Here is a 14,316-nt window from a genome sequence, read left to right as displayed (position 1 = left end):
TGTTTCAGCATCATGAAAATAAATAAGCAGTTATCCTGCACCGTCATACCAGCCTTCCCATATATATATGAAAGGGTTAGGGGAAAAGAACATGGAAACAGACCAAAAATGCCACTAACCTGGTGCTACTTTTTTATAGGATGGTGAGGTTGAGAATACAATATAACACCTTAGTATAATTGTGTTGCACCTTTGAGTTTGTGAAAATCTTTGATTATTTTACGGCTAGTGCTTTATCCAGGCATGTCTTGTATATTTGCATGAGTATTCATGTGGGATGTTCTATTTATTGTGTCTGTTACTAGAAGAATGTACAGGTAGACTCCTATAAATTGTTGGCCATTGCTTCTGCTACATGGACTTCTTTATTTTCCTTTTTTTCAATCATTTATTACTTCCACAAGTTTCTCTTGCTAAAATGCTGTTGGATATTCAATTCTGAAAAAGCGCAAAGCCATAATTGATTATAAACAAATCTAGTTTTTCTGCAAAAAATGTTTTATGTCAGTATGAATGGTATTTAACTGCAAGCAGCAAATACTGTATGTTAAATAAGGGGCTTTTATAGGTAACATACCACATCTTTGCTCTAAAATGGGGTATATGACATTATGAGTAATACTCCACATATTAATGACTGGTTTACAGATATAGCCTACAATGTTAATTTACAATAGGTATTCTGTAGTTCTTGAATAAGCATTTAATTATATTTCTACAATCACACAATTCTACCACCTTAAAAATCACTTTGAATCAATCTACAGTATAACATTAGATACATTTGTAAGATAGGTAGTAGTGTCTGGACCAGCCTTTGCTTAGCCTTCCTGCAGAATACCACAAAAATGTTCTACTCTTAAAGGTACAGTACACGTCTGTCAGGGGTATAAGTGGTTCCAGGTCAGCGTGCAGTATCACTTCTTCTTTGTGGTTTTCTTGGGTGCCTTGTAATTCGCTGTTTGGTGCTCTTTCCTGTCATACTCATCATGGCCCTCCCTGGGAAAACAGAGAGCCGATGGGTAATATACCATATTAAATACTTTATCTACATAAGCTGCCCTGGAGAAAGATATATCTAGGTCAGGGATATTCAAATCTGGCCATCAAACCCAGTTCCATTCCATTTAGTCATTGCAACCCCCTAATCAGGGACTTGTTACACCAGATGGGTGCAATTAAAGATGAGGTAGAACAGAAAACCAGCAGCCAGCGTAGGGTGAGATTTTAATACCCTATCAGTGGTTCGCAACACTTTTCAGTTAATGTACCACCGACAGAATTTTGTTCTGCTTGGAGTAACCCTGAAGTCTCCCCTCATGTTAATTTCACTAGTAACCCTAAGGTGTCATGGGTGTTTTCAAGTAACCCCTGTGGAGAGGCCAAGTACCCCCAGGGGTCCTAGTACCCCCTGGTTAGGAACCACTGATCTAGGTTATGGTTGTGGGACACACACACACACGACACACACGACACACACCCGGATGAATCCCAGGCATTCTAACTGGGGGGTTATCTGGTCGTAGTGGTGGTGTCAGGCAGTACCTGAAGCAGCGCTTGCAGAACAGATCCCCATCACAAGTGTGACAGCGGATGGAGGCGTCCCCATTACAGATGCAACACCAGGGAAGCTCATCCTCATCACTGTCTGGAGCCTGACTGGTGAGGACAGCCGCCGGGGCCCTCTGCCACGTTGAAGGAGCTGGTGTCTATAACACGGACACAACCAATGTAGACCCTATTTCTCTTTGTTCTTCATTAGCACTTACATGTGTGTGATTCTTTGAAACGTGTGTGCATTCAAGGAGGTTGGTTACGGGTTTCTTGTGAGAGGCCGTCTTTTCTATGTTCCTAGGGCCCCTGTGCTCCGGAGGTATGTTGTAGCCACTGGCCTCATCCAATGCTGCTTCTTCGGTGAACTGGGAATTAAACAAGTATTGGTCATTCCTATTCACCTCACCAGGTCATACATGCACAGGAGCGTCAATTGCCTCTTTCAGTTATGACGTTTGTAAGTAAATTGACAAAACAGCCCTCCCCTGTGGATATAAAAGGTATCAGTTTATAAATTAGGTTGATACGCTTTCCCGCCCAGGGGAAACCTATATAGAAGTACATCGTAAAAAGTAGGTTCTGCTTTTAGTTACAAACCTTTTTCATTATCCTTGTAATGGCCTCTTCATCAGTCTCATCCTCACTGTCAGGGTGTTGGAAGTCTTCCATAGTGACTGAAGAGCAAAATGAAAGAACAAGTTTTCATCACGTCATTACAAGGACACAAACTGGTGTTGGTCAAAACATTTATTTTGTTCTGCTGTAACACACATAATGTGACAGAAAATGTTTCTTACTTTCAGAGTATTATTTTCATGCTACAAACATTTTGCTAACAATATGGTATCATGCCAACAATCCCTAATGCCATTAGTGTTCTGTGCTTCCCGCCCCATAGGACATCTGTTCCCATTTGATCTATTCTGTGTACGTGCTACACAAAACCCTGAACATGATACTCCTCTACTAATTACAACACTAATTTAACTGACAGAATAGACTGGCGCAAACAAATTGTGTTTTGGTCATAACCAAAGCCTTACCAGTGAATTGGCAGCAATTAAGGCATAATGATCTGCATGTCATTGGCAGTAAATGGAAAACACAAACCATTTTCACATAAATGTACACATATACTCTCCCAGCCTAAATGTTGAGACACACACACAAGTTTGTACAGCTACCCTCATGGGGACCAGAAAATAGAAATTGCATGCTCCCTTGCCCTAATCTTAACCGTGAACCTAACCCTAAACCTAACCCTTACCCTTAACCTAAACCTAACATTAACCTCAATAAAGTAAAATGTATGCCTAAACTTTACCTAGATGTAATGCCTAACCTTAACCCTTAACTTAACCAACAACGCCTGGACCTTAAAGAAACCCCAATTCTAATTATAAAATAAATTGTAAGTTTGACCCTAAACCTAAACCCAGAGCCGGGAATTTACTTTTGCCTCACAGGGACCACCAAAAGGTCAGAAATTTTTCACATTGTTTCTGGTTTTACTATACTCATTGGGACACACACACACAAACAAATAAACAAATCCAGGTAGAAATCCGTCTGAGACAACACCTGTGGTATGGGGACCAGGGCCTAACTGATAACTACAGCGAAGCTGTGCTCGGGAGCCTATACTATGGGTGGGTGCTTCCTGGTTCTGTCAGGTGAATTGAAAATGTATGTAATCTCGTTCAGCAGCTGGCTCTGACATTTCCATTTTTGTCATTTAGCTGATGCCTTCACAGTCACATCAAGTCTCGGCTGGGGGATGCATGGCTGGTTGGCTGACTGACTGATCAGAGCTGTCACATGGAAAATATGCTAAGTGGCCGATCAGACATGCATGAGAAATATACATTGAAACCTTCACATTTCTGATAAGATCTGTAAATATTCCCCCCAAAAAAGAGTGACAGGTTTGCATGCCAGAGATCACATAGTAGAATCTGAACATAAAAAGCTTAATTTTACACCCAAGAAATTATATAACTCTAACCATTGAGTAAAAATTGTCATCACTAAATACAGTGGGGAGAACAAGTATTTGATACACTGCCGATTTTGTAGGTTTTCCCACTTACAAAGGATGTAGAGGTCTGTAATTAAAAAATCCAGAAAATCACATTGTATGATTTCTAAATAATTAAACCTGAAGGATCTGGAGAAGGTCTGTATGGAGGAGTGGGCCAAAATCCCTGCTGCAGTGTGTGCAAACCTGGTCAAGAACTACAGGAAACGTATGACTTCTGTAATTGCAAACAAAGGTTTCTGTACCAAATATTAAGTTCTGCTCTTTTGATGTATCAAATACTTACGTCATGCAATAAAATGCAAATTCATTATTTAAAAATCATACAATGTGATTTTCTGGATTTTTGTTTTAGATTCCGTCACTCACAGTTGAAGAGTACCTATGATCAAAATTACAGACTTCTACATGCTTTGTAAGTGGGAAAACCTGCATAATCGGCAGTGTATCAAATACTTGTTCTCCCCACTGTAATTATTTTATTCAAAAACATGCATGCCACAATTATTGGCACCCATTCATAAAGAAATTTGTGCACCCTCCCTTTGCCAACATAACAGCACTTAATCATCTTCTATAATATTTGATTGTAATGTTTGATGAGGTGGGAGAAAACTCATCAAACATTAGGATGAGACAATTCTTCCATACAGAGACTCTTCAGAGTCCTTGGTCCTCACTTGTGGTCTCTCCTCATCAGCTCACCCCACCTCTGATGTTTGTTGCCAAAAAAGCTCCATTACTGTCTAATCTGACAATGGAACCTGGTTCCAATCAACATTCTAGTGACATTTAGCATAGTCCTGGCACTTAAATGTGTGCTTTTTTTCTGGCAACCCCTCTAAATAATTTGTTGGCATGGAGGTGGTAGTTTCCGTTTTATTTATTTATTTATTCTTTATTTAATGTATAAAAGATGTAACCAACTTCTGCAAATTCACTTGCTAGAGGTACGAATGACTGCGGCACACACCTTTTTGAATGAAATAAATTGCATTTACAAATGCCACCAGTTTTTGTTTTTAATCCTATATTTATGTAGGATAAATTCTATATTCAGTGACTTTACCCTTGTCAGGATCCTGTCCCTTGAGCTGAGCCAGCCTCTTGGCCATCTGTAGGATCTGTTCTTGGGAGCAGCGGTCCTTCCTCAGCTCATCCATGGCTTCGGCCAGCAGACAGCTTTTTTGGTGCTCCAACTGCCTGGCTACGTCATGCAGGCCATTCTCCAGGTTATCTTCCAGCCTGTCCCCCTCCTGCTTGTTCAAGTCGTTCAATGGGCCATCCACACCTGGAATGGAGACAACATGTGAGAGACATTTGGAAACAAATTCAGCAAGTACAACAGAACATACAAGCATTGCATTTGCATTTTTGTTATATGGAAGATGCTCTTATCCATAGTGACTTACAGATAGAGTAGTAACCCACTGACTTGATTGAAACAGAACCTTCTCTACTCACCAAATCAGTAATACCCCATATAACACAAAACGTTTTATTTAAAGTTGGTAAAGTTAAAAGAAGGGACTAATCCAAATACCCTCTGGAGTTGGTTGTTGGGTGTCTATAGCAACTTCCTCCGACAGTTGAGTGATCAGATCGTTGGCTTGTTCGGTTTGGGTCCGAACATCAGGGGGCTGGTGCACCTGCACATTGAGAACAAAACCACATTACTGTAATAATGCATTTGCATGAGGTCAAACAGCACAACAGCAACACAGCTTGTTTTAGCCCGATATGTGAGTCTAATGTTGGGACTCACAGGTACCGAGGCGTGGCACGGAGGTTTTCTTCCCTGCAAGGCTGCCAGGCGCTCCTCCATTTCCCTTGCAGAGGGCACATCCTGGATGGGAGCCTTGAGTGCAGCCAAGCGGGATTCAATCTCTTTTTCAGATGGGATGGACTCTAAGCAAAAGGCATGTCACAAATATCATTTCTGGAATTAATAAATATGTGGACTATGCAAACTATGCAATGTTAGCTCCCAATAAAACATTTTCTCTTTTCCAGGCCTCTAAATCACCTATTACACCTTTAAAAATGTCCACTTCAACTGTAAATCAATTTTAATAAATGCTAGGATAGCAGAGAGAACCTGCCCATCTTCCGAAAACATTTGAAACCCAACCTCTTCAGAGAGTCTCTGAAATATAACATCACAGTTTTACCACTGCCTACCACAAAAAAACTATGACTGTGCACTTGTCTCTACTAGCACAAATCATAAGTCACTCTAGACTCAAAGCATCAGCTAAAGGATTATAATTTATGATAAGAGCCTACAGTGAATAAGTGGAACATGCTTAACAAGCTGTATGATCCCAGGCTCTGTACTGTACTCTTTACAACAACGTACAGATTTTGCCAGTTTGTCGTTTTGAACTGTTTTGTTGTTTTGTTGACCAAGGGTAAGAAGTGCTATAAATAAAGAGTATTCTATGAAATACAAACAACTGAGCACTTCATATTTCCATATCATAAAACACACATACTTTAGTAAATAGTACATGTATTGTCAAAAAAGAAATCCGTATAGAATCCATATAGAATGGTCTTCAGAAGGATTAATTACATATTTTATGACATACTGTACAATAGCCTCATCTGGTCCTCAACTAAGACTCCATAACCTATAACATCTAACACGTAGGTGATAAAAAAAACACTGGAGGCAAATCAAGCTTTATGGCTCAGACTGTGCTTACTTGGTTTGGTGTCCTCTTTTAGTTTTTGCAGCCTCTCTGCAATGGCCAAGTCCTCTTTACTCAGACCTCGGGTTGGAATGAGACCTTGTTTGGTATTTCTGCTGCCTCCTGGTCCAGGGGGTGTTGGTTGTCCTTGTTTGGCCTCAAGAGCAGCAATACGCCTGAGCAAATACAACATCAAAGGTTTAATAATAGCGGATAATAACGGGTCAAACGGTCAACATATTAACTCATCTGTACTCACTTTTTGTAGTTTTCTGGAGGAGACCATCTAGCTGCATTGTTTTGGTTTTCTCCACTGCCAAAACAGTATTTAGTGAGCAAGCAAAACCCATACATCAAATATCATGATATTGCAAAGGCTTATGGTTACTGCAAAGCTACATCATCACTCTACCTTGTGAGATTCCCATGACATTGCTTGCAGACCTTCTGCTGGGTGTTACCACATTGAGGCACCACTACATTGAAAGTCAGACAACTGGAACAAAAGGAATGGCCGCAGTTTTTACAGCCCAACTGTAAATGATGACACCCAAACCATGAAAGCGTTAATCAGATGATTTGACCATGGTATGTAGTTAAATATCCAGCTACAAATAATGAAAAGTAACGAGGGTCACAAACAAACCTCTTTCCTGAAGAGAGTGAACTTCGATGCACAACAATAACAACGATTATCCATAATTTTTTACAAAGTACAGCAATCGGCTTGGACGGTCAATAGAGATGCCCTCCTGCTTTCACAGTTTGCCATCTGACAAAATAAGAAAAACTATCCGAAATCTTAGAAATATGCTTATATTAGCCATTTCAATCGATTTACACATAGACATTGGTTGACCAGGAAGTCTACAGGAAGTTGTGAGACCACAGATTAAAAAAACTAAGAGATGCCACATCGCGAGACTTCCGGGAAGGCTTTTGGAAGCATACTTCACACTGGGTTTGATGGTCTGAACATGCGCTGTTCAACAACAAACGTCATCAACGGTTGACAAGATTGAAAAGCACTTTTTACAATATTCATACAAAATAATCTTTGCTGGGCGTGTACAGAGATTAAAAGTGTATATTTTAAATATATTTACAAATTTAATTATATTTGAGTGGTTTGGACTCCCCCAGTAAAAACTTTGAATTAAATGTAGTTTTCATAATTAAACTGTTTTTTAGTTTGAGACCAGCGATTGTCTACGTCATTGGGTGTTACTATCCAATCACTTGTCCAAATCTTACAGCGGTTTCTTTTCAAAATATACAGAGCAGCCAGCAGGGAAAGGACTGCTCTTTTATTTACAATTGTCTAAGATCTTATAAACAGGGTAAGATACTTTTGATTTTATTTTTTCTGAGCTTACCATTTTGAAACCCCGAGTCGTAGTTAACGCTACAGTGCTAGTTGCTAACTAGCTACTACATTAGCTCGCCACTATTGTACAGCCAGCATTATCGATATCATTTCATGCCATGGTTATCTTGGCTAATGCTAGCTATTAGGTAGCTACAGTACTGTACTAGCTAGCTACTTGTCTATTGTTGTGTAACTGTCATTCATTTTATGCGGTGCCTTTTGTACCTCCAGACTTTTTCGAGAGAACGTATATATTCTTCATTATAGTTTTTTATGTAGAAAATAAATTTACCTAAATTAACCATCTAGGTTATAACCAAGCAGAGTGGACATGTATAAGACAAGCAGACTAACATCATGGAAAACCGATTATCAATCAAATGTATTTATAAAGCCCTTTTTACAACAGCAGTTGTCACAAAGTGCTTTACAGAGACACCCAGCCTTAAACCCCAAGGAGCAAACAACAGTAGTGTTGGATTTCATTTGGATTATTTGTTCCGCACCATTTTCTCAACCAAATGCAACACTACTTCAGTTCATGAATGTCTTGTTATTGTGGATAATTGTTGTTTTATGAAGTAGAATTTGTAAGGATTTCTAGGGTGGAAAATGAAATCATGGACAGACATGAAATGTAATTCAGGCAGGGGACAATACATTGTCAGAAAAAGCACCCAAGAAGAATGACTGAAACAACATTAGCTAGCTTTGTAAAACAGAACATTTACAAGATGTCATAGAGTGGCTGGCTTTTCATTGTTTGGTTGTTCCTTAATGCCTTAATTGTAACCTTATTGAACCAACAAGATGGCAGAAGGAGGAGAGGCAGAGTGGGAACTTAGCAAAGAAAACATCCAGCCCCTGAAGAAAGGCCGGGCCATATCAGCTTTACAAGAGGCACTCAGTCAACAGCAAGAGGGTTCGAGCTCTGCCACCAACCAACACAAACAGTGAGGATACCTTTAAAACAATTGGAAGGGGAATTTGGCTTACTAGCTTGCTACCTGAAGTTAGATACATAACCTGTTTGAGAGCAGTTCCACAAGCCTGGTCCTGGGCTAGGTCTAATGTTGTTTGTGTTTAACCAGAGTTTTTTACTTGTTTCTCTTCAGGGCTTTTGAGTCTGAACTAAGAGTGTATGAGGGGGATGATCCACTTGATGTTTGGGATCGGTAAGTTGAACACTATTGCTTTGGCACAGTTATAATTTTGAATCATACCTGAAAGAATTGTGTGAAATTGGCATGGGAACCTTTAACAATTTAAACATTAGCAATTAAGCAATTAATAAATGGAAAAGCAATGTTTTGTCAAAGTGCAGACTTGCTGTTATTAAATAAAACATTAAACTACTCAAGTTTTGCTGATGACCTCTGGTCAGCTTCATCGCAGACGGTTTAAATCCATGCATTTTGGGAAACGCTTGCCCCCTTGAGATCCAGGGCTTTGCTGTTAGTTCAACTGAATCATTGAAAATGTGTGAAGAAATCATCGCATTGATCGCTAAGAATGCACACTAGCATCTAGCTAAACCTTTAGCTAGTTTTACAGAAGACATCGCAAAACAGAACATATGCACATGGGTCTGCTTGATATGTTTTAAATAAAAAAAAATGTTGCTGTTTAAACGCTATGAAAAAGGTGCAATATATCTCTAGTAAAATGTATACTGTCATTATTTTAGCCAGTGGTTCCCTTTTTAACAGGTATGTTAAATGGACAGAGCAGACATATCCTCAGGGGGGAAAGGAGAGTAACCTCACTGTGCTTTTGGGAGAGAGCTTGTGGTACGCTTTACAGAGGACAAGAGATACCACAATGACAGACGTTATGTTGATCTCTGGATCAAATTTGGTAAGTAACTTGTTTTAACCTTTTATCCTATAACAATCAAACTCATTGTATTCATGCCTTTGTACTTACTTTTATCTTCCTGTATTAGGCACAAAGCGGCCCAGAGCCTTTGGATATCTACAGATACATGCGAGCCCAGGGAATAGGAGTACAACAGTCCTCATTCTACATTGCCTGGTCAGAGGAGTATGAGAATCAGGGCAACTTTCGAGCAGCAGACAATGTGTACCAGGAGAGCTTCAAGCGTGAGGCTGAACCCCGGGAAAACTCCTGCAGTTTCACAAGTACTGATGTCCTTTATTGCAGTTTTTTTATGTTATTAATGCTGTTTTGCGGTTTGATATGACATTATGGTTGTTGTCACATTGTAATTCTGTATTGCCTTATCTGCTTCAGGGCTTTGCAGGCCCGGGTGGCCCGGCAAGTCATGTCCGACATGGTGGAGGAAGAGGAGGATGAGGACAACGATATGGCAGGACAGCCTGAGAGGGCTTCTTTGGTTGATTTAAAACACAGAGGGAAAAAAAAGGCCGTTGCACCCATCTGTCGAGTTGGGGCCGCACTGAGCAGTAAGCACACATCTCTTTTCAGAATGATAGAACTTACTATTCCAGATTGAGACAGTTTATGTCATTGTAGTTTTATTTTATTTCAGTAAATATCGTTATTTTGTGGTTGTTGCTCTTGTCATGATTTGACTCTTTGCTGGCAGGTAATTCACGCAGCCTGCAGTTACATGGCCCACAAGCCCCTGGCAGCACGGGTCAAAACAGTCGCATTTTAATCTTTGATGAGCAGAAGACTGCCAGCGCTGAGCCCTCTGAACCAAAGCTGGAATCATGGAAGGCCCCACCCCCATCGAAATCCAAGGAGAATGAACAGAGGCCTGAGAAATGGAACCAATGTAAAGGTATGACAGACAACAGTGGGGCTTGAGTTGCATCACTGCAATATCACAATTTATACACTTGTTTATTTGACAATTTGTGTGCTCCAGATGCCTGTGAGGTCCAGGTTTGGTCACACAGTTGTGTTCCACATAGCAAGCCAAACTTCCAGCCCTTTGTGGAGGAGGTGGATCAGCCTCCAGCCATGTGAGTATCCTCTGGGATCATCTCAATCTGCTTCCTTTGTTTCACTTTCCCCATAACTGGTATGACCTCCTGCGGCTGTTCCCTCAGGAAGTACTTTTTTCCTGTTCAAAGGGATGTTGCAGTAGCAATATAATTAATTGGGTGAATGAAACCAAGCAGTTACCCCAAGCAATTTGCTAATGGCATTGTTGATCTGCTCCTGCTGTTTTAGATATTTGTTCTTGTATCTTCCTCCCAGGACACCTTGTAAGATCAACCCGGCAGTGAATTCAGTGTTGTCTGCACGGAAGCCCTGCAGGAATGAGACTCCTCTGAAGAGACTACAGCAGCAGGAACATATGAAGCATGGAGAAGGGATAGCTCAGGGGCAGAGCATGTACTGCAAGGAGCTTCTTTTCAGTGGCGCCACTGAGTTCTGCTTTGAGGAACTGCGAGCAGAGCGCTATCGCCAGAAGATGGCTGTGAAGTCGGAGGGCAGTGTTAAGGAAGAGCTACCGTGCTCTGGTCTTCCAAACTGACACATTTCTGCCGGGACAATGATGTGACCGTTCCGTGTTCAGAGGAATATTGATCTGTTATGTCTTTGTTGTCGCTCATCATGTATGTGTTCTAATCTTTGTGCTATGAATCCACTCCGTAGCCAGTTTTAGGAATCCATTTGCCTTGAGAACAGAGTGAATTGTTTTGGGCATGGGTTCTGCAAAGTGTCAAACATTGCCAAGGGATGTTAGTCCATGCTGACAAGATGGCATTACATTACACTGTACATAAATGCTGCAAAAAGCCTGTTCTTTTTTATCCCAGGCATATTGTATTCAAACTTGCTGTCATGTTCATGTTGGTTTGGTCACAGTAATTGTGAATGCACCAACTAATTGCAAATACATGGGCTATAACTACTAACCGGTAAACTTCTATTGGCTTTGGTAGTAGCTGTCAACCAGCTTTTATTTTTGACCAGCTTGGACATTGAAAGCAGAAGTGCTCGGGAGATGGTTTGCAAATGTACATGAGACAAGTGGCCTGTACCATCGGCCGCTGTCCGTGTCCGTATACATGACCTGGTTAAGGGGCAAGTTCTCAGAGAGAAGGAAGTTACAGCTACAGGCCCTAAAATGTAATCATTTTCAACTGTTTTGTAAACTATCCAGTCTTTTTCCAAGCCTTGCACAGAATTCTTAGATTCCTGCTGCCACCGCTTTTTTGTAGCGACCCACTGCCACATATAAAAGTTTGTGGAAGAGACTTTTTTTCATAACGGATGGTAAACCTAATAATCTAGTTACTCAGTGTAGAAACAACATGGGTCACACCAGAGTGGAAATACGGTATCCCTGAGGAAATGATTGTCTGATGCAATTGGATCGAAAAGGGTTGTGTAACTGGTGCTACTGTTGGAGAACTGAAATACAGGTGTTTTCTGTCCCTCCTCGGCTATCTTGCAATTTCTGGCTATGTTTTACTTTTACAGCTGAACCTGGATTTCAAAACTACTGTATTCATTGTTCTTGTATTATTTTACTTACACCGTTTTTCTCTATTATAATTGTTTTTGTTTTATTTAACATTCTCTCTGTGTTGGATTAATGTTTCCGTAAGGCAGAAAGAGGAATGTAGATATTCCAATGACCAGGCTCAATCTTATATTGCTATAGTATGAACTGGTGTCTGTCGTACATGTCACTGTCAGTAGGGGGCATGCAAGAAAAGCTCTGATTGCTAGAGGCAGTTCATAGATCATCAAATCACGTTGCTTATTATCAATTGCTGTTTTTCTCCTACCCTCAAAACCCAATTGTCTCTGTGGTTCCTGGGAGTGTGCATTTTAATGGAAATGTGTCTAGGAGTATGCAATTTAATTTGTTATTGTTCAATCTGATCAAATTTTTTTATGATAACAGGCCCACAATAAGGCTACGTAATGCCCATTTGACTATTGTTATTATCAATACAGCCTTGCTCACTGTTTGATCAACCTCAATTACATCTTGTCACTTGAGGGAGTTGAATGCCTATAAGAGACATGTTTCACTAGAGGAATTTAAAGGTCTTACTCATGGGATTTCTTCATGTGTAAGACCAGTGAATTACACAAACATGCTTTTTTCAAAACAAATCCATTTTATATCATGCTTGCTGATTTTATTTAAGAGGTTTTAAGGTTTAGGCTTTATTCAAACAGGTTGAATAAGATCAGTACAGACGGAAGCACCTTTTTCAAAGGTGGAGTTGGGGATTTACCTTTTTTCCAGAAAAGCTTTGGTTAGGTTATTAAGGTGATTTTAGGGGGTATGGAGACCTTTCCTGGTCCCCACAAGAATAACTAATGTTTTTGTATAGATGTTTCGTAAAGTATTCAGACTCCTCTACTCCACATTTTGTTTTGTTATACTTAATTTATAGTTGATTACTGTTTTTTTTGGGCCGAAATCCCAGCTTTGAGTCATTTCGCGTATGCCTCTACAAGCATTGCATGTCTAGATTTGGGCCGTTTTTATTACTACAGATCCTGTCAAGCTATGCCAGATTGTGTGGGAAGCGTCAGGGATCTTCAGGTCTCCCCAAAAAACTTTCAATCGGGTTCAAGTCTTGGCTTCAGCTGAGCTACTCAAGGACATTCACAAGACGAACTGAAGCCACTCCAGCGCTGTTTTGGCTGTGTGCTTCGGGATGTTGTCCTGAAAGGTAAATCTTCACCCAAGTTTGAGGTCCTGTGTCACTGTGGATCAGGTGGAGTCATTCTTGAATGAATCTGTTTATCTTTCCCTCTAACCTGACCAGTTTCCCAGTTCTCCGCTACTGAGAAGCATCCCCATAGTCTGATGCTCCCACCAACACATTGCTGTTAAAACTAAGGGTGATTTTCAAAGTGTGTTGTGGACCTTTATACACCCATTAACAATGATTCAATGCAATTTAGGTTTCAAATAAACTGGGTGAAATTCAGATCAGTTGTTTTGTGTGAAATTACACAAACTTAATTAGGTGTTTTTATGGCATTCTACCTGATCCAGAGTGACTTGGACTAGTAATTAGTGTTAAGTTCCTACCTCATAGGCAAAATAACGGACAACTTAACACTGATTAGAGGATGTTACCATACAACCTTTTGGTTTCTAACCTAACACTAGCCACCAGGATATTTACCACCTGTCATTTACGCTGCATCCTTGCTGACATGCTAGACTAGTCTAATTAAGCCCTACACACCCTCAAAGATTTTCACTCTCTCCGCTTTGGGGCGCTTGTGCAAATGGTGGAGGCATGCATGAACGTGCAAATGAAAGGCTGGGGAAGGGGATCATTTGGGGATTTAGCCAGGCTCTTGCTGGAGGCTAAAGAAATAAACACTGGCAGCTTTTAATCACAACAAGAAACAAGCTGCACCCAAACACTCAAACTAAAATCTTAATTGGTTGCAGCCACTTAGATATCTTTAATAGAATATTAGAATGAAATTATCACATTCTCTAAATGGGGGGTGGTCGTTGTATTTTCCTGATATGCAACTGCCAACAATGACAGTTACTTGTCATATAGTCAGAATTATAATTTAAAATGTTTAAAAAAGGTCCAATTTGCTTGTACCGGTAGATAAACAATAAAGCACATTGATGTGTGTTATATACCATGGCTAATGGCTGCATCCAGGGACAGTGGTATACAGCCAGTATTATGCTAAGGTTTGAGGTACATGCTGTGTTGATGTTC

At 40.3% G+C, this 14,316-nt stretch overlaps 2 protein-coding genes across 2 annotated transcripts; one reads left to right on the top strand and one right to left on the bottom strand.

Moving 5' to 3' along the window:
• Positions 1 to 328: 328 nt before the first annotated feature.
• zfyve19 (zinc finger, FYVE domain containing 19) lies at positions 329 to 7,186 on the bottom strand. Its single transcript, XM_010878942.5, has 11 exons — positions 6,932 to 7,186; positions 6,698 to 6,819; positions 6,545 to 6,598; positions 6,301 to 6,461; positions 5,358 to 5,500; positions 5,136 to 5,241; positions 4,662 to 4,883; positions 2,152 to 2,228; positions 1,818 to 1,919; positions 1,546 to 1,709; positions 329 to 999 (listed from the first exon to the last, which is right to left on the bottom strand). The coding sequence occupies exons 1-11, from the start codon at positions 6,983 to 6,985 to the stop codon at positions 918 to 920; spliced, it is 1,287 nt and encodes a 428-aa protein (XP_010877244.2). The 5' UTR covers positions 6,986 to 7,186; the 3' UTR covers positions 329 to 917.
• Positions 7,187 to 7,538: 352 nt separating this feature from the next.
• On the top strand, positions 7,539 to 11,385 carry bub1bb (BUB1 mitotic checkpoint serine/threonine kinase Bb). Its single transcript, XM_034297544.1, is given in 11 exon segments — positions 7,539 to 7,625; positions 8,465 to 8,607; positions 8,770 to 8,829; positions 9,364 to 9,430; positions 9,433 to 9,511; positions 9,601 to 9,771; positions 9,774 to 9,795; positions 9,908 to 10,080; positions 10,224 to 10,421; positions 10,509 to 10,605; positions 10,844 to 11,385. Coding segments are annotated over 10 exon segments (1,290 nt in total). The 5' UTR covers positions 7,539 to 7,625; the 3' UTR covers positions 11,124 to 11,385.
• Positions 11,386 to 14,316: the final 2,931 nt, after the last annotated feature.

This window comes from Esox lucius, chromosome 15 (genome assembly GCF_011004845.1).
Source record: "Esox lucius isolate fEsoLuc1 chromosome 15, fEsoLuc1.pri, whole genome shotgun sequence".
In the NCBI taxonomy this organism is placed as follows: Eukaryota; Metazoa; Chordata; class Actinopteri; order Esociformes; family Esocidae; genus Esox; species Esox lucius.
The sequence above is the reverse complement of the archived record's forward strand: the minus strand, read 5'-3'. Positions and strand labels throughout refer to the sequence as shown.